General features: G+C 33.1%; 1 protein-coding gene across 1 annotated transcript in view; it reads right to left on the reverse strand.

Annotated features, from left to right (window-relative positions):
• The window catches only part of LOC125072619, a 188,665-nt gene extending 161,556 nt beyond the window's left edge, over nucleotides 1-27,109 (reverse strand). The window contains exons 1-3 of the mRNA XM_047683252.1: nucleotides 27,060-27,109; nucleotides 4,930-5,115; nucleotides 3,338-3,475 (exon numbers count right to left, since the gene is read on the reverse strand). Coding sequence (XP_047539208.1) covers nucleotides 3,338-3,475; nucleotides 4,930-4,932 — 141 coding nt within the window. The 5' untranslated portion in view covers nucleotides 4,933-5,115; nucleotides 27,060-27,109. The remainder of the gene's footprint in view (nucleotides 1-3,337; nucleotides 3,476-4,929; nucleotides 5,116-27,059) is intronic.
• Between the last annotated feature and the right edge of the window lie 646 nt (nucleotides 27,110-27,755).

The raw sequence follows: 27,755 nt of genomic DNA on the forward strand, positions 1-27,755 counted from the left end.
CCAAAAATACAGTCCACTTTTCTCTCGCGCGTACATATATTATAATATTCTTTTACATTTATACAAAACTTATAGAGAGTCTTGATGAGCCTATGGTTAGAAGACTTGAACCTTAAAGTATAGTTCAGAGTACCTTAATTTTAATTAGCTTAATTTGTTTATATAATTCTTATAATCTGCGATGAAGGAAAACATCGTGAGAAAAACATGTGACGGTCGAACATCTGCCATGTGGAACAATCCGCATTGGCACAGCGTGACGGGAGCCCTCAAAATTAGCCTTAGCACAGCAGCGAGGTTGTTACTTTTACAACTTTTCTACAATAAAATCCACAATATTATTTGAAATAACATCGTACAAACAGACACGAGTCTATTACAGTTTCATTGTATATACTAAGCTCTATAATTCGAGTGAATTTTGCACCGATTTTTCGGTTTCCTTTTATCTCACAAAGTTCCTACAAAGCCTTTTCATCTGCGGCGAGAGCTTTAATTAAATATAGTACCTACGTTATAGACGTTCTCGACGGCAGCGGTTGCCAACATTCATGAAAACTCGTAATACAAAACGTGCAACCCATTACTGGATATTCATTTTTAATTTTATAAATGCAGGCAGACTGGCGAATGAACAACCATAGACACTTTAGGAAATATTAACTGTCTTACATCGCCAATGCGCCACCAATCTTGCCTTACTTGCCTCTCCAACTAGAAGACAACAATACTAAGTATTGTTGTTGTTGTTTGATAGCAGAGTATTTAAAGAGTGGCTAGTACCTACCCAGAACGCCAACATAACCAAGCGAATATAAAAATTGATGTACCTCAACAATAGGACAGTTGCCATGTTTCATTAACATCAAAATTTACAGTAACAATCTGTAAATCTTGAATGAGCTAAGAACTTTTATATTAGGTGAGCAGGCCTCCTGGTTACTCTCAGAGAGTCAATCATACCTGTCTAACATTTATCATTTGCCTCCCGAAGCTAAATACAAAATCTTTTTCAGTATTTCATTGTTTATTCCTCTGAAAATATCTATAAAATTCTACAACTGCTATTCTACGCGAGCAATTGAAAAACTGTGATACTTGACCGCATTTGAGCACTTCGACTTGAATCCGAATGATTCGAGCATTGTGTCTACTGGCTCGGAACAGACAATACTATTCAGTTTTGTGTAAGCGAAAATGCATACGAACTCGCTTCTCGGGGTCTGATAGTTTATCCATAAAATTGCTATTTTAAATGGATGGGATTCCTTTTGATTTATAGTTTAATTATTCATTATATTCTAAGGTTAAACTAGGATTAACTTGTTTTGTCAGGGCGTCACGGTAGCGAAAGCGTTTCCGTTGCGCCCGCTGATAAGACGGAGAGGGTACCGCTGGTTTTTTAGTGGGTATTCCGATGTATCGGGACGCGCTCGGCGTCCAGGGCACTGGCGAGTGCCACATACCCTCCCCCCTACTTTCACGCGGGGGAAACGGGTAACGCGTTATTCCAGCCAGGTTTTTTAACTTTTAGTTTAAATGTAATAAACATTACATAAATGCCGAAATATATATTTATAATAATAATGATACCTATTACCCATAAACATTGCTGAGAATTAAAAAAAAATTGGAGGAACGGAGCAACGGAATTAAAAAAAATAAACATATAACCATTTTCGGACGTTAAGTGCTTTTCACGTGATTGAGGCACAACGGCGAAAAAATCATTATATATTAAACAGATAAAAAACCTATAGAGATAAAGATAATCAGTCTGTCAGTACCTTTCTCTCCTACGTTTGTCAACCAATTTTCTTTTCCTTTTTCCTTGGCAGCTATTGATGAACTTTAGTGTTGTCAATAAATCATTTTGGAAAATGTGTCAAACCCTATAAATTCATGTGTTTTCCTCAACTTTTCATTAATGAAAATCCAATCGAAATACTCTTTGTTCAATTAGGCTCATAAGAGCACTTTTGAATCATCATCTAGAAAAAAGATTTCGGAAAGTAGATTCTACCGAGAAGAACCGACAAGAATCTCAGTAGTTACTCTTTTCTACTATCCCGATTCCAGAGTATGTCAATAAATATATTAATATTATTATTGTTGACGATATTCAAAATGTTATACATGAATACTTTAGACTTAATCCGTAGTAATTTACGTCATTAAGAACCTAACACACAAACTTTCATAAAAATAATATTAGTGATACACTATAAGGAAATAACGTAGTGTCTCGGTTGAACGGAATAAAATTGTTTTCCATTTACCTGATCAATATCATTCGAATAATGGAACATTGATCCATTCGTTCAACGCTTTTTGTTCTTGATTGATTAACGTACACATGTATAGTCAATTTCAATGGTAGGAATAGTGCAGATAAGAAAAAATAACTTTGACCTTGAATTGATGCGTCATCATTGGTCGAGATCTAAATAAGTGATTATTTTGCTTTTGTTTTGGGTTCTTTATAAAACAACGTATTGATCAAAGTTGTTATCGGGACTTTAGGCTTAAAATTAAAGTGGATATAGTTTAGGTGTAATAGTGTCTCTTATGTATTAATCAATAACTGTCAAAAGTGTATAATATAGCAGAGCTAATAGCAAATAGCAAGAAATATGTAAACCTAAGGTTTGTTTATGGTCACCCCTCCTGCCATCGCAATAGACTACAGACAGAGCATCAAGAATTCATTAATTCGCTTCGTCCGTTTTATAAATTGCAGACCACCACTAACTCTTAAATATTATAGGGTTATAGCTTTTCTTTTGCAATAGAATTTCATTCTCATATCATGTTAACTAACATGTTATGCTTGCCCGTATCCAAACCACTGATCTGAGTATAAACTCGAAGTTCCATATAAAGATCTATCTCATTTTACATTACATTACATTAGCAGCCTGTAAATTTCCCAGTGCTGGGCTAAGGCCTCCTCTCCCTTGAGGAGAAGGTTTGGAGCATATTCCACCACGCTGCTCCAATGCGGGTTGGTGGAATACACATGTGGCAGAAATTCGTTGAAATTAGACACATGCAGGTTTCCTCACGACGTTTTCCTTCACCGCCGAGCACGAGATGAATTATAAACACAAATTAATCACATGAAAATTCAGAGGTGCCTGCCTGGGTTTGAACCCAAAATCATCAGTTCTAACGCGTTCTAACCACTGGGCCATCTCGGCTCTTATCTCATCCATAAAATAAAATATAAGACTTTATAATTAAAAAGATAGAAATATAGATGTAAGTTAGAAAGAAAGAGACAGACAGACAGATGTTGCGAAGTAAGTACAGTAGAAATAAACATAAATAACCATACCCTGTCAGCCACACCTCCAGGTAGCACGCTCTTGACGACGACGCCAGAGGATCGACCGCCGACGATACCGAATGCGAGACCCGATCCATCGTTCACTAGTTCCACCACCTCAACTTGCGCCCATTCACCGAACACCTGCTGTAATTTTATGTTGCCTTAGTACATTTTCGTTAAAAATTAAATTAATTGATTTGATTTTTTTAGATTTATTCGATTTCACTTTGGACGAACATACAAAAAAATATAATATAATGAAATTTATATTACGAGTTGAGTATCGATTATAATATGTCTGATAATATATTTATCATTACATCAAATTTAATAGATGATAATTGTAATAATTCGACGATATCCTTGAAGTTATATTCTACTGATGTACAAAGGCCTATCGCTTAGAAAAGATCGTTTGATATTCCATTAAAGTTTTCGAAGTTTAATGATGGCCAATTTATTCCTTAAATAGTCCACCATAAATACAGAAAATATATTTTAAATGTTCCCGACAGGATTAAACATTCGATAAACATAAACAAATCAGCACTAAAATGTACCCTCAAGTTTTAACTTGTACCTATACGATCCGTTACCCTATACGTTAAGATAAAACTTTTTCAGTCACAATTCACATAAAATGAGTCACGAATAAACATTTTAAATTATGCCCTTCTGTATCCTACTATGATATGTATTTAGTACGATATATTCAAATTGTCTATCAAAGCCGAGGTAATCTGTCATGACAGGCTACGAATTCACTGTCTGATGTCTGAAACCATTGATATTCTTGGTTATGTTTTACATGTTGTTTTCTCGTGTTAATAGAATATCTCAGGACAGTTGTCATCTCTTTCCATTGTAAGAGGCAGTCAGAGTCAACGTCCTCCACACAGCGATGCTCTTTCATTAACCGCCATCCTCTTTCAGTGGTTTCTGAGTGACGTATAATCAATTAGGTGCATCATAATTGCTAATTTCCTGTGGTGTTTCGTGCTCGTAATAATTATTACCAAGGGATCGAAAATGTTACGAGTATTTCAATCACCGCTAATGATAAATAATTTACGGTATAAGACAAAATGATGACCGAAAAACAATCGACGAATGGAATGGAAGAAGAATGGAATAATAAAGGATTCATATCCTTAGATATAGAGAAGAATGAGCACTGAACTGACCCCAAAAAATGGAATAAGGAAAAGACAATCAATACCTCTGTATGTATATGTTCTGTTGTTTTGATGAGTTAGTTGTTAATTTTTTTACAGTAATGCCGAATCGAATTAATTAGGAAATGTTGTTGACATACATATAAGATAGATAAAAAAAATGTTTTTTTTTTTTTAATATTCATTACATTACAATAAATGGGCGACCGTAATTATATTGTGTGCTTGTATATGCATTTATTTGTTACTAGCCTTCGCGCGCGCGGCTTTGCTCACGTTGTGCGATTTGGTCCTAACCGAACATGCGCATAAAAAGTTCAAGCTTGCTTTATACCAAATTTTATCAAATTCGCTTCAGTGGCAGTGAAAGAGCAATACAGACTAAGTTGCTTTAAGTTTAATAATACTAGTGTAGATATTTACCATGATGCGCCCTATAAGCCGCTTGCGTGGTTTGCGCGGCTGACTCCTCGATCATCTGACCGTGTCCATCTTCACCGGGTCACTCGACCGAACATAGAACACACAGCCACAGGGACACCGCACATTGTCGCGCTAGCACATTTTATTCGATTCACTTCAATTCACTTTTGTGCATTTTGAATGTATCTGAAACAATTAAATATAATTAGTATATATTTTTTTATAAAAAGAAGGTAGTCGAGCGGGTAAAAGTAATGGTGAGCAGTTCCATCGCCCACACAGAGCAAAGAAATATTTACCATTACATCGCCAGTTTTCCACCAACCCTGAAAACCTACTTATGTCTGTTTGGCGGTAGAGTACCTACACAGACTGAAGCCCTACCACCAACTAGATTTCTTTATCTAGTTAGCTAGATAGTTTTATCAGGGGCAGATTTCTCTGTATTCCGAATACGTCTGGGACAAAGGCGGCAAAATTTATACATTTATTTATATCGACAGCGCCCGCAAAAAATAACCGTAAAATTTTAATTGTTTCGGAATAATATTATTTCGGAGCATTAGTGCCTAAATAATTTTATTGTGATAATTTACAAACATTCTTTATTTTGTATTTAATTTATTTTTGTTATATGTAGAAACACAGAACAATAAGACGTACTCGTTTTCTTGGTCAGAGAATTAAAACGATGAACAAATAACATTGAATTCATGAATTTATTGTCAAACCATATCACATAATAGAATCTTTAATAGTGTCTGATGATCATTTTAATTTTTACACTGAATTATAAATGTGGTGTACAAAAAAATTTTTTGTTTTTATTTGATTGCCCATAATTACAAACATACATTTTTATTTATAAGCCGTACCGATTTCATTCGCAACCAATTTATTCATCTTAACTCTTCCTGCCTTTGGAGTAGGCCATCACATATCGCGATTATAAGTCATTTTTATTCTGATAAACTGAATCTGTTAAGAAATTGAATACAGCCCCACCTACCCTATCGGACTTCTTATACTGCTTCACAATGATTAATTATTCTTCGTATAAACGACCATCTCGCCCTAACAAATATGTGTGAGCATGACCTCAATCTGTCAAGTCATTTTTTTTTTTAAACTACTGCTTCAGAGACGTGTTGCCCGTGCCTAAGGTGTATGTATATTTATTGCCTTGCATGTTTTTATTTCGAGGCAGCGTCACAATCGAACTTTCCACATTCGAACCTGAAATTTCGATTGTGGTCAAGTTCAAAAGATCAAAAGATACAAGCTCTCTAACAGAAGCAGCAAGGATTATTCAAATTATTAATCCTAGTTATTTTTTCGTAAATTCTATGAAACTAAATAAATAAGGTAATGTATCTAATATTTGGGTTGGTACCACCCAGTACCATCCAAGCAGATTTAGGGCCTGGCCTAGAAATATTATTGAATTTTAATTATCACAGTCAGTATAATATTCATACGACAATCAAACCATACTTTATAACTGCAGGCTTAAGGGACATAACATCTTAGTTTCCGAAGGTTGGTGAAACATTGATGTCGTAAGGAATTATTTATATTTCTAACGACCCTAATTTCTATGGACGAGGGTGACTACCTATTTTATAAAAAGAGTACGAATTTTGCAGTCTAACCTACTTTTTAAGTATACATATTAGTAATCTGGGAATAGTGTTAAAAATAAAAGCCAATAAAAACTTTTCTATGAACAAACAAAGTACTTTTATTCCATTTTAAAGTTAAGCAAGGTATTCGTCTACGCTCCAAAACGCAAATACTTTCTTGTGTGTTCTAAACGTTTAACATTTTAAGAATGTTTTAAATTGTACCTTTTTTGTGTTTTTTTTTTTGAATGAAGTAATTGAGCATATAATGTTACAATAATTTTTATTAAACTTTACCTTTTTTTTGTTAGATAAAATTTCATAAGAAATACTTTCGCAAGACTACATCGGTGAGTCATTTCTGAATTGTATTAAGTAGATATCTAAACCAATTTTTAAAATAAGAACGATATAGAATATCACCCAAAAACATAATCGCTAATATAATATCGAAAAACTCGTAAAGATTTCATTTGTTATAATAATATCTTTATGACAACAAAACAGATACGATTAAATTATGTAACTCGGACTCCGAGTTTTAAATATATTTATTACACGTAATTTTTTTTTTCTTACTAATTTCCTTAATTGCCAATTATGTTACACATATAGGATCTAAGGTTGTTTAAATATGTTACGGCTTTTGTTACATACGACATTTTATACCCGCTTTAAAAACATTTATGCGCTACCGACTGCTGACGCTTCGATATCACGACGTGACGCAGAGGCATTTGAAAAGCGTCACCGAGCAGACTTGCCATTTCTTTTACGGCGTCCTATGAAAACTACCTAATGAGGATATTTCAAATTCAAATGTCGTTTGTATGCAAAGCACGCACAGATTATATTATTGTCTCTGACAGAGTTGTTCGCATTTGTCCCATTCGATTAGCGATTGAAATGTTATTGAGTAGGTGGCAAGAAATGCATTCAGAGCCGATCGGTCTAACAAAATAAAATTTTGCACAGAAATTGTAATGGAACGTAGATTATGAGCATGAAAATTGGTATTCAGGCTTTTGTTAATGAGTAGAAGTGAGTTGTTAAATTTTTTAAATCACGTCTGAGGGTGAACTTCGGGATGAAAGTTTTATGGAATTCGTTATTTTTGAATGTTATAAATATGAAAATTAGTTTTTAGGATTCTGTTTACATCTTCTACAAAAAATTGAAGTCGTGGATGATGTATTGTTATTTATAGCTTATAGTCTGTATTGATGTTTTGCATTTTTGATGTACGAAATATTTTTTTTTTTTTTTTTTTTTTTTTTTTTTTTTTTTTTTTTTTTTTTTTTTTTTTTTTTTTTTTTTTTTTTTTTTTTTTTTTTTTTTTATTGCCCGGGAGGGCAAATGACTCTGCTCCACCTGATGGTAAGTGGTAGTAGAGTCCAAACGCGACGACGGCGCAGTGCAGTTGGGAAAGGTGATCTGCTCTAGCCGCCCCCGCCTTGCCGGCCCGCAAGATGCCTCTTCACGCCTCGCTTGAAGGAACCCAGGTCATAAGAGGAGGGGAATACGTGCGCTGGTAAAGAATTCCATGTTTTGGAAGTGCGACAAAGAAAAGAGTTGCCAAATTTCTTTGTACGGAATGATGGATGAATGGAATTGATGTCACAGTTAGGCGGTGACATCGAGAACCAGCACGCGTGGACTTGTGAAGGAAAGGGGAAGCAGGAATAAGGGAGAATAGTTCCTCTGAGCATTCGCCGTGACACATTCGATAGAAAACATGGAAAGGGGGGTTAGGAATTTGCTTATGAATAAGAGATAATTGTTAAATCGTCTTCTAATCATCGAAAAGGGAGTAATTTCGGTTGAAAGATATTTGAAATTATATGGAAATTAGTCTATGGGCAAAACATGTTATCAAAAAACTCTAATATTTAAGAAAATGCAGTGTATTTTTGAATAATGTTTTTGGTAGGGTATCATTCGGGATCGGATATAGATTTATCCTCTCACAAAGGTGGCGCGGCGCACCTTACGCGAAATTATTAAAAATGACACTTCACGTCCAGAAAAGTTTGAATCTTTACTTAATTAAATGCATTTTAATATTTAATTCATATTTCAAATTTAATTGCCCGACGACACGTTATTAATATCTATAATATCTATACTAATTTTACAAAGGTGAAAGTAACTCTGTCTGTCTGTCCGTCCCTCTTTCACTACCAAACCAATGAACCGAATTTAATGGAATTCGGTACGAAGTAAACTTGAACACCTAGGAAGGATATAGGCTATTTTTTTGTCTAACAAATGACAAACGACCACCTAAAATGCGAGCGAAACCGCGGGCGATAACTATTATGAAATAAAGAAATCGTATATTATTTACATACGACCTTTTTCATTCAATTTATAATTTAAAATGCAAAGAGTCTTATTATGTTATTAACGTTTATTTATAAATGTATAACTTCAAAGGTTACGTAATTTGTTACTTAATATAGAAAAAGATGTACTAATTATAATCCACGGCTGTATAACGAAGACGCGACGTTAGTTTAAAAACTAATCAAATTTTATTTATATGATACTTAATGACATACGTAGAATAACGGTAGAGATAAATTCAAATATCTTTAATTAATAAGGAAGTATCTTGTTACTTCTTGACAGTCATTATAAGAACTTTCATCGGTTCAGAGAAAATATACCCCACAGAAACCTCAGTGGTTTTTGCCAGCAAAATTTCACTCAAGATACATATAATCCAAAGAATGAGTCATGTTAATGAACGTCATAGCTTCGGAAAGCATTCTAAACAACTAGTTGTAAAGATATATTATTATATATAATTGTTATTCTCTCAAAGAAAAAATAGTAATATCTGAATATTGCCAATCAATAACTCAATTAAACCTGTAGTTCTATACAAAATTTTAACAACATAAGACCTACGAATATTCACAAAGTAAAGATATTCGCATATAAATTTGTGAAAATATGAATGTGATATGTAATATGTGGATGTGAAGTTTTAGGATGCTTTTAAATTTATTCAGGTTATAATTGAATTGTTTGTATAGAGTCAGGCCCTTCCGTTACCCTTCTAAGCATATGATGAATTTGTCCCCTCTGGCCGAAATCGGCCAGTATGAGTGAAAACACTATCGATTTCCAGTCTTTATCGAAAATTTTTAGACAAGAAAACTGTAACTTTTATTGCCACCTCGGCAACTGCGGCTATGTGGCATGCCATTAGACCAATGAATCAGTCGTTAAATATACTTAATTTCTAACAAAAAATAATAATAAATAAACACCTCCATGGTGTTTTCTATGTTGTTTTGGTCTTTTGGTCTGGGTGTTTGTCGTACTGTCGTTACTTCCGATTTCCATAACACAAGTGCTTTAGCTACTTACATTGGGATCAGAGTATTGTATGTGATGTTGTCCAATATTTATGTATTTATGTAAATAAATAAACGGCAGAAATTTATTTTTTGAAATGAGATCTCCAAATGTTACATTTTTTGGTAAATTTCCCACTGTTCGGCTAAGGCAACCTTTGTGGAGAAGGTTTGCAGCATATTCCACCACGCTGGTCCAATGCGGGTTGGTGGAATACACAACTGGCAGAATTTCGTTGAAATTAGACACATGCAGGTTTCCTTAGGATATTTTCCTTCACCGCCGAGCAGGAGTTGAATTGTAAACACAAATTAAGCACATGAAAATTCAGTGGTGCTTGCCTGGGTTTGAATCCGAAATCATCGGTTAAGATGCACGCGTTCTAACCACTGGGCCAACTCGGCTCATACAATACTATAATAATTGTAATAATCAATGTTGCATCTTATTTTCTGACATTTCACGAACGTGATCTGTATTAAGTTTCCAGTTAATTCTTACAGAAGTTCTACTGTTGTGAATTTGTAAATGCTTTCACGTCAAAAAACTATTTTATTCAACAAACAAGCGAACAAATTACGATGTAGCGGCTTTTAGAAACATGAATGAGTATTCAATTGTTCTCGACTAAAAGGAAACCATTCATTAATTTCTTTGTACTGCAATACGCGCTGCCTAAGTAAAGACTAGACTAGAACGTTCTAATAAAGTACTAATGAGATCTTTTGCGATTGTTTAAAAACATAATGTGTGCGAATGTTACTGGATGCTGGTAAATAGGGGTCGGCTTGTTGTCAATGTTTTTTTATTGTCAATGAACAAATTCACTTTGTGTCCAAACCTCGAATTCATGGAGAAGTCTGTATGTAGGTGGAACTGAAAGGTTTAGATATATATTAGTAAGCAGAAGCACTTTAAATACATTATATTATTTATATGAAGACAAAAGGAAAAAATAATTTCGCATTTACTGGGCAAAATATACCCCCAAAACAGTTATCATAAAAATAAACAGGTTCCGTGCACTTAGGGAGATTTCCCCATTCCGAGATTTTGTTTAACAAAGACTATTTCAGACAAAAGTTTGTTCCGGTTTTCGTCGAAGTGTACCCGAGAAATATTAGCACGGCCGCTATATTAGGTGTCTACAGTACTGTCGTCCGCATAGCGGTGAATGTTGGTGATTGGCAACAAGTCACTGATATGTAGAAGAAACCGAGTAGGTGATAGTACGTAGCCTTGTGGAACACCAGAATTAATTAATTTTGATTGATGAAGAGTATGCACCGTCAACGACCTTGATGCTCCAATCCATCAAAAACCTGGGGATCCAGTTGCATAATATCCCGAAAAGCCCATAGGAAGGAAGGCTATCGCTATTTCCAAGCTGGTTGCTTATGCCTTCCCCTAAAACACAACAGGTCTCGCACATGTGTCAGATAAACTAAAAGATCATTGCTGAGCGACCCCAATGGAAACCGTACTGGCTGTCGCTAATCAGCTGGTACTCCTCGAGTTATTGCAGGAGCTGGCACTTAACAATGGACTCTATTATCTAAGAGAACAAGAACGTGCTAGGCTAAATGCATATAATTAGACGAGTCTGAGCGGTTGCCGTTTTTAGGGATCGGGAGGGAGGCAAGTAATCTTCCAAGAGGGACGACGCCTAATGCGTAGGATTATAAATAATTATTATAAATTGGACAATATCACATATATTTATCTGATCCCAATGTAAGTACTTGTGTTATGGAAAATCAGAAGTTACGACGGTACCACAAACACCCAGACCCAAGACAACACAGAAAACGAATGAACTTTTTCTACATCGACTCGGCCGGGAACCGAACCCGGGACTTCGAAGTGTCGTACCCATGAAAACCGGTACACAATATACGGAGATCGTCGGTAGTCGTCTTCGGAGGATTGCCGGAAAAGACGCTTCTTTTGTCCTTTAGAGACATACATCATAAGACATAACTTAAATTCAATCAATTCAGAAAACAGCAGGTACAACTCCGTCCTAGATAGTCAGATTTGCTTGCCCTAAATCAAAGCAAGGATCGTAAGAAAACAAACCATTCCACTCTGACATAGATGAGTTAACAAACAGGACGTCATAAAACATTTGAGCGATTTGATTACTGGATCAAGGATGAAATTACGCAAAACAACTCCCTATATACTTTAGGTTGCTTATAGTCAAATTTCTGTCAACAGTGATTTTCGCGAGCGATCAAAATTTGATTATTATTTAAATTAAGAATCTTACGTTAGTAAAAATAAATTTAATATTTATATGCAATGAAAACTTTTTCAATTTGTTCATTTGTTTTGATGATGTTTTTTTATCTATTTTATTCAGTTTTACTTTCGAAATTTTAGTTCTAATTTATTGTTAATTATAAACTTAATATCTATATTTAAATTATTTTAAATTTTTTGTCGATGTCAATAGAATGTTGTAATTACCTATATATAAAAATTATAATTAACTAATATCTTTATTTATTTTTTTATTAATTAAAATACATATTTTTATAAAATTTATTCTCTTTATAGTTGACCGATGAGGATTAACGCCATCTGGTAGCAATCCTGGCTGTAGAATCAGGTTATGCTTATCATAAAAAAGCATTGTCAGCAGAATAAAACTAAAATGTTCAACCATAAATTTAACGTCGTAGGATAAGAGGAAGTAATTCTAATTCAGCTTTAAAGATTCGTCCTTATCAAACTAACGAACATTGACGGTTAAAAAAAACGTTTGTAAAAACAAAAAGGAAGACATCAAAAAATAATAGAGAGAAGTAATAAAAGGGGGGCGCCCCTTTTATTTAGTAGCATTATATTTTACATTAAATAAATATTTATATTTTTTTATTTATTGCGCATTTGATGAAAATAATTGATGAACTAATTAAGGATATTGAGTGAATGGGTATATTATTTCGTATATTTGATTTGATATAATTAGCTTGATTTAATTAATTTCTTTAACTTATTAATTTAACTCTATTGGTCCCAGTATCCATGAGATTCGATTCAATTATTGTTTTTGTTATAGCTCGTGTTATTAATTTATGTTATATATTGTTTGCTAGAGTAATTTTGTAAATTATAATCTGTGGTATACAATATGCTTATTCATATCAAATTCATATCCTGATAACGAATGTGTAACAATATCAAAATCCGGTCAAGTACCATTAAGGAATACTTTAATTTATATTCATAAGAAACCCACGTGTATCCGAATTAGGTATCATTCATAGTGGAAATCGATAAAGGCAAAATGCAGAATATCATTATCATCTATAATCACTTTAATAGTCTCCTGTCTTCTTCTCCCAGCTAATCTCTGCTTACACAACGTCTCCTATTTATAAAAAAATTTTTTTTTTTTATTTGAAAATTTACAACACATACGTGACTAAGATAAAAAATTGCTTTACTAATATCCTTTAGGCAAATAAACGTAATATAAATTATATATATGTGTAAGTAACGTAAATATTATAAAGGAAAATATATATGTATTAATAAAATTAGTAAATATCTTTCATATATTAAAAAAACAAATTTAATATTGTTGAAATTTAAAAATTTAACATTCTTTTATTTTTTTTATTAATTTTGTTTTTTCTTTTCTTTTTTGGGTTAATGTGAATACTGCCACAGATTCTACCACTAAAACAAATTTTATTTATTTATAAGTTATATGTATTGCTCATTGTAAAGTGAACTGTAAGCTTTTTTATGAGTAATAAAGTTCTTTAACCTGAAATATATTTTATATAATTGCCTATTTTTAAAAGTGAATTATATTTATAAATTAATTTTCTATCTGTGGTATGCTCTACATAGAAAGTACTGAACAGAATGTAACGAAACTCGACGTTATAATGAGTTATATCGTACGTCAATTTAAATTTATCTCCTCAACCAAAGTTCGCGTAAACAAGTTGCGAAGACTTAGGTAGATAGCTTCGTAAAACATGCCTCTCGGTGTAGTTACAGAGTTGTACATCACGAGGTCCAGGGTTTAATTCAAGCTCAGATCCAAAAAAAAATTGAATAAAGTAACGGTCTAATAGGGTTTGGCCAAAATTCCTTCCGAACTTCGACATTCGACCGATATTCGATTTAAATGCCGAACATTCGGTGCAAGAAAAAACCATATAAAATACGTACTTGCACCATTTTGACTGAAATATCGATATCATACTATCCATTATAACTGTAAAATAAAACTAGGCTTTGATATAATCATGATCATCTATTTTAGTAAAAATTAAAAATCTCTGAGATAAAAAATTAAATTATCTTCTATTATTTGAAAAATATTATTCACCCGTAGATACTGACTGTTGTGCTTAAATATGAACTTTTTGTATGGGAACTATATCAAAATCTCAAAAAAAAAATTACTCGCCCACTCTGAATAACAGATCAGCTGTATTGGCCCATTGGAGGTGGCCCATAGGTTAGAACGCGTGCATCTTAACCGATGATTGCGGTTTCAAACTCAGACGAGCACCACTGAATATTCATGTGCTTAATTTGTGTTTATAATTCATCTCATGCTCGACGGTGAAGGAAAACATCGTGAGGAAACTTGTATGTGTCTAATTTTAACGAAATTCTGTCACATGTGTATCCACCAACCCGCATTGGAGCTGCGTGGTGGAATATACTCCTAACCTTCTCCTCAAATGGAGACGAGGCCTTAGCCCAGCAGTGGGAAATTTACAGGCTGTTAATGTTGTATTATAACCCTCTATTAAGGTTTAATTGTACTTCACAACGAGTCCCTCTCGAGTAAGCGCGACGAAATTGAACCGAAGTTCAAGAGTTCGGCCGCTCTTTATTTTCACCGAAAATTCGGCATAATAATACACTCTTAACATCACAGACAACATATTTTCATTATTGTAAAACATTCAAGTACACAAAACCATAAATCAATAAGAACATACATGTCGCAATGTCATTCATAATATACTTCATTCAAGTAAGCTCGTACTTAAATATACAACCTGCTTGGTATGTAAATTATATTGAGACGAACCGTCGAGTAACTCAATAGTCACTCTTTACACCAATCAAATTACATAATACCAACTATTTCTACACCAATATTATAGATGCGAAAATAAATCTGTCTGTTACCTCTTCACACAAAAACCGCTGATCCGATTTAGATAAAATTTGGTGTGGAGATAGTTTGGATCCCGGAAAAACATAGGCTACTTTTTGTAGAGTGGTAAAATAGGGAGTGACGGTTTGTGTTTTATAGGTAAAGCGCTGATGAAGCCGCAGGTTTAGCTCATCTAGCTAGTCTATACATATAATAAAATTGAAGTGTCTGTTTGTAATATTAAAATAACCCATTTCTACTAAATGCATATGTATGTATACACGGTACATATACCAAAATAACATTTTTACAATTATTGTCTGTCTGTCTGTTTGTTCCGGCTATTCTCTGGAACGGCTGAATCGATTTCGACGGGACTTTCACCGGCAGATAGCGGATATAATAAGGAGTAATTTAGGCTATTATTTTAGAATTATATATAGAATAAAAATAAAATCACGCTACAATATTCAAATAACTTAAATTCAAACAACGCGCACGAAGTCGCGGGCACAGCTAGTATTATATAAACTAATATATCATATTGATGATCAAAGAACACTAACTTTTTTTAATATTTTATTTAATTTGTTTAGAATAATACGGCCTTACAAATGTTGCTTAGCAGTTGTCCAGTTAAACATTGATTCGTCTCTTTCGGTCATCACTGATTTTACATTCGATAGAAAAAGACACCGATTTGTTAAACGAGTCATCGCGCAACATTGATCGATATTGTTTATTTTTTTTATAAAATTTGCTTTGAATGTTTTATTTGGTCAAACTCAAGTGTCACCGATATCTAAAAGGTTCGAACACCATCTAAACGTTTGGATTGATTTCAATCCTAACAGAATCCTGAGTGACACTATAAATATATATATATATATATATATATATATAGTTTTGTAAAGAAATCAATTCGTGCGTTGCCTGGCTCGACTCACTTTTTGGCTATTTTGTATACTTTGGAAAGTAGAACAATTATTAATAGCTATTATTAATACTACATAGTATAACAATTCTACTACATGAAGCCGATAAACACCTTTAGCAATGGATGAAATTTGTCTTATCAGGTATAGGTACATGTTTAGTTATCTTTTAACTATGAATAGAAACACCAAACCATAGTATCAGTCAAAGTATTCTGTAAATTGGAAACGCATCACTTAACACGAGCGTATGTCAAAATGTGATATGCGATAGTGACTATAAAAATTATAAAATTAATAGGACATACGTTTCAAAATGGCGTAACAATTTAAATCTGTTGTCAATATATCAAGAGTGAAGTACGAAGTTAATTCTTACAGAATCTCTCTCTCACACCGCTCTCATTCGGGAGAGCGGTGTGGAATTTATCCTCGCGATGTTTTTGTCTACCGCATAACTCTAAATTAACTAACTTAACTCTAAAAAACTTACTGGTTTTAACTTAGATTTGAACACTTGACCCTCGATTACGATCTACGTATTCTAACCATACCATCTACTGAATCATCTTAACCCTTAATATGTGTATTGTGTATGTAAAAAATATTTATCGTCAGATCTAAAAATATACTTTCAATTTCGGAATATTAAATATATTCAGATTGAAATACAGAAATAGGTTAAATAATAATTAGACCGGTTCCAGTTTTCCTATGGGACCTTTGTAACCAGCGTCAGTACGATAAAATTTATTTCTCAAACATTTTCCCTGTTAAAAGGAAATTGACATTAAAACATACCATTTTCCTTTGTACGTTAATGATTTTTGAAACATTGAGTCTATTTTTAAACGACTTTAAAAGAGGAAGAGGTTTTATATTAGCATAGGATAATAAATATTATATTATGTTTGGGTATAACTTTTTTAATTACAAGCCTAAGTACGTTTTATTGTTCTCACTTACTCTGTAATTAAAATGGCGGAAAAGAGTAACTACTGAGTTTCTTGCCGGTTCTTGTCGGTAGAATCTACTTTCCGAACCGGTGGTAGGTTTACATTTAACTCAACACTGTAACAAAAAAGGGCTTTTATGAGCGTAGGCTAAATTAGTCAATTGACGTCACACAGTTTGAATTTGGAGTTTGATCTTGTTTTATTAAAGTAAGTAGTAAAAAATACTCTAATTAATATTATTCGAAACGACGTTAATTGCACAAGTACACTAGTCACTGAGTTATTTGTAAAAATTCAACTATATAACTATTTTTTATATAAAAAAGGCTACAACTTTTAACTTACGTAATTGAGTATTAGGGGATACTGCTAATATTATAGCTGGGATTAATAAATGCCAGACAGAAGAAGAAGACTGCTTATAAACGAAAGTTATACGCCAGTGAAGTCGCGGGCGACAACTAATTGCAAATAATTCGAAATTCAGAAATCGAAATAGCCCACTATTTGTCACCTCATTTTTCACAAAAAAGATCTACAAATTCAAAAAAAAACCTTGACGCATTCTTGTATCAACGCTTGCGTATATAAACGCGTTATTATTTTACATAAATATACATAATTAGTTTGTAATTAGTATAATATATACTCTGTTCATAAATGGAACAAACAAATACAATAAAATATTATGCGGGCATAAATAGAAGCCCGCATGAAAGGAAATTGTAATGTAATTGTAACAACGCTCCGTATTTAAGAAGTGTAAATATAAGCCTCGTTAATATTATTTAAGTTACATCTCTAACTTGATAGGGTAATAATATAACTATTTATGACTATTGACACTTGGAAGATCTTTGTGTAAGAATGTGTGGGTTAGTACCACGAACTCATCACATTTACAATAAGTAAAAGGTAAGTAAACCAGTGTGATTACAGGCACAAGGAACATCTTAGTCCCCAAGGATAGTATTTGTTACCGCGTCAATGTTATTGGATGTAATGACCACATATTATCGGATGTTCCATTTGCAAGTCTACCTACATATTTCAATAACGTTCGTATAAATAATATATTTATTTGCATTTTAAAATAATTTTCCAAATAAAAATTGTCATTGAGCTCTGATTAAAATTAGTATCCCCTTTTATTTCTGGAACTTGTAAACTAAAAAGACAATGGATAAGACACACCTGTCGCTTGTTTGATAATTCCAGTTTGGAATGAGATACATCACTTTATTACTTTACTTTAAAAAAAAAAAGTCATATTGACTTTTCGACCAAGTGATGGCAATCAACGAAAAAAAAAATCGAAACTGGTCCAATCCAAACCAACTTGGACAAAGACCTACTAATAAACGTACTTTCGTAAAGGATTAAAATAAGACTGTTCGGCTCTTGAGTTAAAGTTGAATGTATGGAGGACCAAGTAGTTCAATCCACACTATTGTATGCGTGAAGCGACAAAAGTTGGCTAAGCTAGTTTATAAGGAGGGAGATCCCACAATCTCGAGTTCAAATTTCGAGTATAAAATTTTTGCAATTGTAAATAGTATTGGAGAAAATTAGGTGTTACTCTCCCATGCTTCCGAAAGCACATTAAGTTGCTCATATACCTTATCGATGGGAATTCCGTAATACCGTCGATTATGTGTACGAATATATTTTGACGACCTCCGTGGTCGAGTAGTGTGTACACCAATTTCATGGATACGCCACTCCGAGGTCCCGGGCTCGATTCCCGGCCGAGTCGATGTAGAAAAAGTTCATTACTTTTCTATATTGTCTTGGGTCTGGGTGTTTGTGGTACCGTCGTTACTTCTGATTTGAATAACACAAGTGCTACTTACATTGGGATCAGAGTAATGTATGTGATGTTGTCCAATATTTATTTATTTAAAATATAGAGTTTACTGTTTATATTTGTTTCAAAATCCCAGACTCAGCCTGGCTAGTCCTCATACTGCTGTGGTCAGGAATAACATGTTGCATGCGTATAATTTGCCTATATATTGTGCTCTTTCTTTCATTACAGCTGCGTATAATTTAAAAATAAATTGCAGTATTTAGCCAAGCTCCTTTGCGGAAAAGTTTTTAAATAACGACACAACGACTCGCGTTAGCAAGGCACTAATCGTAAGACTCTAACTTCGCCCATAATTACTGGTTATTATTAGACCTTACGTTCTAATATAAAAGTCGGTAACAGATAAAAAATAATAGGAGTTTTCAAGACGAGTATGAAAAAGAATTCTAAACACGCTTGATCAAAATTTAATACCATACTTTTAATTCAAGCCACGCATTCGAGTTGAAACACACAAGAATTATCACTGCTACAACCCATGACAAAAGTTTTATCTTATCCTTAATATTATAAATGCGAAGAGAGTTTGTTTGTTTGTTACGTTTTCGCGTCTTAACTATCTCAATCGGTCATTATGAAATTATACATTTACATTGTCAGGGCTATAAAAAAGGCCATAGGATACCTAACACCCCCATTCTGACGTGTTGCGCTGCGTGCAGTATCTAGTAATTTTAAAATTTGCCTTTAAGAACAGTGCAATATATATATATATATATATATATATATATATATATATATATATATATATATTTAACTACTATTACTATATATATTGACAACTCCAATCATATTGTATAACACCTAATACCACAAACTGTCTGTCAGTCAGTAACAAATAGCTCACAATATCAAGCAATATCTTCTAATATAATCAATACCGTCGCAAAAGCAGTTCTTGGACAAAAGATTGTCTTACCTTTAACATAAATTAAAGTATATTTTTACTGGATATCTATAATTACTGAATAATTATTAAGCTTAAACATATATGTACTAATAGAAGGATTGAAGTCATTTGCAGACCACACACGATCATCCAATATTTGAACTCACCGACCTCTCAAATTCCAAACACGAGCGTACACCGATCAATCATCAAATTACTTCCGCACACATCAAGATTGAACCAGAAACTCATAATAATGGCGGACATTCAAGTGACAACGATGCGCCCTAATGTGTGGAGCTAGTTCATTCGAGTTTGCCAATCTGTTCAAACCCCTTTGAGGTCGATTTACCGAAGTTAGCGATTTTAGCCCATGCCCAAATCGACCATTTCAAATCTACACACAGTTGCTTGGCCAGTTTGATTCGAAAGTTGGACGGTTACGTTGAGCCAGTGATAGTTTCAGCGGTATTTCTACTGAAAGCAGTGAAATTTTCACGAGAATTACGCAGACTTATTTTTATAACGTTTAAATTGCATGGATAATTTGTCGATAAGATTTTCTACATAAATGTCTCACTTTAATCACTAAGAGCGGCGGCTGTAAAACTTTTCCAAGGGAATCCTAACAAGTTTCCAATGTAATTAATTATTGGGTATAAAACGTCGTGTAACTTATTATACATGTATGATGAAAATGATTTTGTCAGAGAAATCATGATATACCTACGTCAACTTTTTTTTTTTAATTGCATTCAAACATGCTACTGATATTTGCAAATTTTATTTTATTTTTATTTTATTTTATTTGGGAAACAAACAGTACAATAAGTCTTAATATTAAAAAAATTATTAATAGGTTTCATTAGCTAGATTATAAACCATTAATATTTCGAATTTATCTTCAATATCTCTTTACTTGATGTTTGCGTTTTGTGCAAGGTAGTCTGGATAGATGACCCCCAATCGTCATAATATACCACCAAACAGCAATACTTCTTAAGTTAACTAATCCATTGCCCCTCCAGTGCTGAGCTCCGCTCGTGGTAGAGCTCGTCTCAGTTGACAAGGTGAACTCAAATTAAAATGTCAAAAAGTTCTGTTTTTTTTTTTTTTTAATTTATCACAGTGCTAATGTCTACAGGATGTGAAGACCACTAACCATCCGATGGCACATTAACATAATCGGTGTCTTCCTTTTTCAGATTTAAACAATGTCATGGTTAGTTTCGGCTCAAAATGTTAACAAAATAATATAATTTTGGTTTCAAATTCTTCTTGGTATATAATTATCTCAAATACCTTCCGATAAATGTAACGTCGCTAAACAAATTCCTCCCCTCTCATTAAGAAGACTTATATAATATAGGTCAGTGGAATATCAGAATTTCTTACAAAACAATATGAAAGTTTTGATATATTTTTATAGTTCGAGTTGGAGATGAGTAACGCAACTTCTTGCTGAAGATCTAAGTACATTGAATGAAACAGTGATCTATGCTTTAATACAGTTCTACAAATATTTAAAAATCTCTTAACACAAAATGTAAACTTCTTACAAAGTGCAATTATTGGTTGATAGAAAAACGTGTAGATTTTAAAATCAAGAAAAATATATTTTTTAATTAACAATGGAGTAAGTGTGTGTGTGTGTGTTTAATGCGACCATTTTATATAATTCATTAATATAATATGGAATAGGTTTTGCCTTTGGAACCCAATAAAAATACCCAAGGTTCCTGGTCAACTTATGATGACGTCAGAAAAATACCACAGAACCATATAATTTTTAATTAAAAAAAATCTTCCTCGACAAGTTCAATTAAATTTCATCCTTCAAAGGGAATGCCGAGAGAGAATATGAAAGTCCGTTATAATAATAGCTTGATTTGACAAGCAGGAATGACATCAGCCCATCTTAATAGCTTCGAAGCAAAGTCATAACTTTCAGAGCTGATTAATTTGCATCGGCTCTTTGTAAACACCTACAAAACCGCTACGCTATAAAATTGCCGGCTTGATATTTTTACGTAACAAGTTGAAAGCTATGTATTTACTTAGGGGGCGTTCGGTAAATAATATTTAACACTGGGAAATGATTTTCTTGATATATCTGTGATAACAATGCGAAGTCTAGGAATAGAATGTTTATAAGGCGTATTATTTAGACTACTAATTCTTTAGAAACTACTAAAGAAAAGCGTAAGCACCATTTTGGTACTTTTGGGAAATCAGAATTGATGAAAAAATTTTAGACCTCATTTTCAAATAGTACCATTATGACGCTTTAGCTTTTCTTTGTTTCCACTAACGATATTAATTTGGAGCCCAGATGGAATATTGGTATGGAAATTTGGATCTTAACCGAAGATTGTGTTTGCATGCACCATTTAATTTGCATGTGCTTGATTCGTGTTCATAATTCATCTTGTGATCGGTGACCAAGGAAAAGCTCGAAGGATTAATGATGTATATGGCGCTGGTGTCGCAAAAGAAAGCACGGTACTTGTTTGGTTTCAACGTTTTTGTTTTAGAAATTTCGACCTTCAGAACCAACCCCGTGGACGGCCGGAGACCAAAGTGGAAAATAAAGAATTAAAGGCTATTGTGAAAGCGGATCAATCACAAAGCACTTCAGAGATAGCTGCAGGCTTCGGGGTAAGTGATAAACGTGTATTAATCCACTTGAAACAAATCGGGAAAGTAAAAAAACTTGAACGATGGGTACCTCATGAATTGAGTGAATCGAACTTGCAAACACACGTCGACTGTTGTGTTACTTTACTCAACCGACACAATAATGAAGGGATTTTAAATCGAATCATTACTTGTGATAAAAAGTGGATACTGTACGATAGAGCCGAAGAGCTCGTCGCAATGGCTGAACCCTAGAGATCCAGCCAAATCCTGCCCTAATCGAAAATTGACTCACTACAGCATTATGAAATCTGGCCAAACTGGCAAATATATTCTTTGAGCAACTGCAAACCATGAAGGAAAAAATAGCTGCTAAACAATCGAGATTGGTCAATGCTCTAGGCCACTGCTGCTTCACGACAACGCAAGACCACACATTGCACAAAAACAACTACTAAGTTAGATGGGCTACGATTGGAATGTCTGCGACACCCACCGCACTCCCCGGATCTTGCTCCAATAGATTACCATTTTGTCCGGAATTTGGACAACTTCTTACAAAGAAAAAAAATCTATTATGATGCGTAACTTTGGAAGGCAAGCGAACAAATAAGCCATCTCTATAGGGTCTCTTTGAGCCATAGTTATTCTTGCAGTACCATAATACTGACGAAGACAAAAGTCGCCAACCAGATTCCAGATTTATAACACTAATTCATTTAACTTTTGACAGCTGAGAGAATTTGTAAAATATTTTAATTAAAAGGTTTTATTACTAGTTGTACAATAATCAATACGTAGGTGGGCCTGCTGAATTCGCTACTACAGTTTAAAGTTTTGCCCATACTATGATATTCAATTTGGACGTAAATTCGTGATATTCATTTTAATAGCCATTAGACGGTAATGTCTCCGGTTGAGTCTTGTATGTCACAATTGGAGACATGATATTCTTTAATAATTAAAATTATAAATATAAAATATCGTATTTTTATAGGACACATTTTGTTCGAAATTAATTTATGGAAAATCTTTCGAACATAAGAATCAAGAGATAATGAGTAAGGTAGTCTTGCGATGATAATGAAGATAATGGTGTATAAAGTTACAATAATATGGAATTCATGGTTGTTACGTCAATAGACTGTATTTGAAAAGAGTGAAACTGTGAAGCGCAGCTTCTTTTATAATAAAATAGGTAGGCGTATGAGTAAATGATGGTAAGTGGCAACCAAGGAAATATGATGAAATGATCGTTGTGGCTCTTGTTACACTGACTCACGCCTCCTTCACCCCGAAACACAAGAATACTTAGCATTGCTATTAGGAGTAAGAATATATTGTAAATGGATGGTACCTACACAGACGAGCTTATACAAAGTCCAACCACCAGGTCACATATATTAAACCTTCTCCGAAACACGCTTAATCTTCTTATACAAGTTTTTTTTTTATTGCCTTCGTACTTTTATCAGTTAAGCATCACAAAAATGCAACTCCAAATATATTAGTAAAGATGGAAATAAAACAAGGACTATTCAAACTTCAATTACACAAATTGCCGCACTCATTACTTACTAGAACTTGTGCCAATCAATTAGCCACATGCTGATTCCCGGCCAGCGACATTTCAATTCTGATTAGCGGCTAACGACTGACTTTCTTGTTTCCATTATCAATCACCTAAACTCTGTAGGGCGCCATTTGTGTTATCGGCTTTTACATTACAAGGTCTACTACTTTATTTATAAAGACTCCCAAATTTATTTCCTACCCATTTTACTCCAATAGACTTTCTTATAAATTTTGGGACAAACATTAGAAAACATTCAGTGGCCCCGAACTAGGCAAAGCCTAGTAAAGTCCTGCGGGTACCAAATACCAGTTACAATTTAGGATGTTTGTGCACGCTCATTGAGCGAATAAATCGCTCTAAGCTTCACTCAGCGTACTGGTAAATAGCAACACCAAAACTATTTGTTGCCAGAATATCTGGTGCATCTACCCAAACAGGTAGGATTATATTATGTCATCGGTAAAGGTAGTCTTTCTCCATATTATAGTGCATGTTTATTCTCGATCCTCACTTACGTAATTCGAAAGGCATGCCGACGTGATCAGCGAGTTCAGGAAAGGATAATGTTGCATTATAGTTTATCAATTAATATCCTCTTATTTCGACCGCTGTACTAGCAGTATGAAATGTAGCTCAAAAATATATAAGATAAAATGAAATTTAATGTTATATTCCTTATGCGAAACAACAGTTTTTTAACCAATTGTTTAATATATTGATTCATTAATTACGTCATAATGTTTACATCAATTAACATCAATCAGTCTGATTCCCTACGTATATGTATATATTTTTAAATGATTACTGTGCATATTACACATTTATAAGGCGAAAATCGACATCCAAATACACTTTACTCAAGTACACTCTTACAAACACTATTGAATCGTCATTTTAAAAAGTTTAAAAAGCTTCTCACACCTACTTAATCAAAGTGTATCCGAAAAGAACCGGTGAGTAACTCAGTTATTACACTTTTTCATCGTTAAATAAAACATGTAGGTAATTATCGTATAAAACAATTATATTAATATGTCCTGTGCGGAAATAAATGAATATAAGAATATAATCATTTTCTATCCATTTATATAATCCTCTACAATTAAATAAACCTTATTGTCCTTAACGACAATTTTTAAATGCATTTAAAAGGAGATTTACAGAAGACTTCTCCGTAAATAAATTGGAACTATTATAACTAATATTTTAAATATCAAATTAACTTAACTATCATAGTTTTTACGGCTTTCGCTCAGAAAGCAGATGTAAAGACGCTACAATAAAAGTTTCATACTAATAATCTTCAAACGAACAAAATAAAAAAGTAACCGGTTGTAAATGTAATAAGGAGACTATGATCTAGACTACTAAGATCTCTCTTTGAAAAGGTTTAGAATTGCTGTTATCTGAGTTGGTCAATACACATGCGGCAGACTTCCATTTAACACATGCAGGTATCCTCACGATGTTTTCCCTTGATGCTGGGGGATAAATTATAAAAACAAATGAAATACTTGAAAGTTCAGTGCTCGGGTAAGCACTGCAACCCGCAATCTTCGGTTAAGTGTTCTAATCATTGGAACATACTGGCCCAAAACAAATGTCTCATTTTATATTTTTCATACAAATAAAACTTACCTTTTTAATATTAGAATATATCTTATCTAAGTATATGGACAATGTCAAGATTATACATTTATGTCATTAATTAAAAATATTTTTTATTATCGACACATATCATTAACCTTTTTCCTCAATAACAACGACGTTTAGTAAATATAAAGCCAATATTAAACGGATTGTCCGTTTAAAAATACATATGACTAAGCGGAATTTTCGTAGTTTCGTTTCGAAAATCCTCTTGACAATTAAAATTATTGATTTGGTTTGGATGCTTAGTACTGTACATGATTAGTTAAGTCAGTCAGTAAATATTCCACAACTATGAAAGCCTCCTTGATATGGTGTTATATTATGGTAGCCGGTAACAAATCGGCAAGTTTATCAGCCTCGGGTTATTTATTTTAAGTTTTACTTTGATTAGAAATGTTATTTAAATTCGATCTTATTTAAGTTAGACAAAATAATGATCATTATTGTTCGTATTTCATTTTCACTCATTTCTATGCGTTCACGCATCCATCATCAGATTGATTATTTGTGCAGTTGCTGGCTTTAGCTAATATTGAATAAATAAATAAAACCACAGCCTAAAAAAATCGTTTTATGTATCATTATAAAACTTGGCAAGTGTTCGAATTTTAAATAATGTCTACTTTTTGTACCAGTTTAGAAAATTTGGATTCTAATTTTCGGACAATATGGAGACTATCTCCTAGCAGTCCTAACTTATTCATTTTTAATTTATAAAAGAAAGGAAAAATAAATCATTTTATTTGTTGACGTGAAATGTATTCAATTTGTTGACCTAAGACATAAGACAGATTCGATAAAATCCATGATGTGGAAAAAAGAAATGATTAATTTCATATTTCCGAACGAACTCAACCCTGTTCGCCCTTCTAATATAATCTTTAAACACAATTTAATTGTATAGATATTAAATATTACAGTAAATTATGAAATCGAACATATTACAAGAATTAGTTTGACGATTTATAATACGATTTATATTATTAACATGTATTTAATGAATTTTTAATGGGTATCACAATTTTCTATTATTCGAATTTCGAATGTGTTAATTTTTTTTTTAATTATTCTAACACTTACGATAAAATTGTAGGATTCATCAAATCGTACTTTTTTAAAAAAATACTTATTACATTAACTATTTGAAAAAATTAACATTTACGTACTGTTAAAAATAATAAAAAAAAACTCAATTCAATTTCTAAAGGAATGACGCAAACGAAATATGTGTTCACGATATCTGTGATAAATCCCCAAATCAACTCGTGTATTGTTTGAGACAAAGCTGAGAAATTTTGTTACACGACCAAGTTATTGACAAATAAAAAAGGATAGACGTTTTATTGTAAATGCCTTTCTGAATTTATATTTTATTAAAATGTATAAACAAAAATTTTATTTTTATAAATATTTATACCACAGAAGGGTTAATTAAGCCTGATAATATTGTTATTTATTAAGTAATATATAAATTTAAAATACTTACATATGTTTACAGCTATCGATCTATCACCAAAAAAGCGGAGACGAAATTCAGGATACCGAAAACACTTGCTGCTTTATTTTTATCAAATAATTTAATTACACATATATCTTATAATTTCCAGTAAGTTTTTAATTTTATTTATGGTAACGTAATTCACAATTTAATATTATTCAATATATTTTGGCAGAATACGCGAGTACTACGTGCGTATCGTAACAATGGCCGCGCGATACTGAAATGGCGGGAAATGTGACATGCGCTTTAGGAAATCGATGAGAAAATGGCCAGTGAAAACGCGGCTCGTTCGAAATAGTGCTCAGTCAGCGGATTTTTATAAGTTTCATGGCTGATTTATCTCGAAATCAAGGTTAATGGGCAAAGTTGACTGGATTTGTTATTTCATCGTGATCATTATAGACATTGTTTGTAACAGTCGATAAACTTCGACATGTGAAATGGAGAGAACACGAACTGAATAATATGTAAGAACTGTTTACATAAATATGTTTTGTTCTTAAATCGTCCAATAAGTTCAATAATACCCAATAAGTAATTTTTCCTTCCTGTAAAATAAAGACTGGTCTTTTTCTAATTTCATATTTATTTCTTACCGTTTGCTCGATCTTTTTGTCATCATATTCGTTTTCGTTTCATTAAAATCGGGGCCTATGGTATATATATTTTTACATGGACTTT

This window comes from Vanessa atalanta, chromosome 22, assembly GCF_905147765.1.
Source record: "Vanessa atalanta chromosome 22, ilVanAtal1.2, whole genome shotgun sequence".
Taxonomy (NCBI): domain Eukaryota; kingdom Metazoa; phylum Arthropoda; class Insecta; order Lepidoptera; family Nymphalidae; genus Vanessa; species Vanessa atalanta.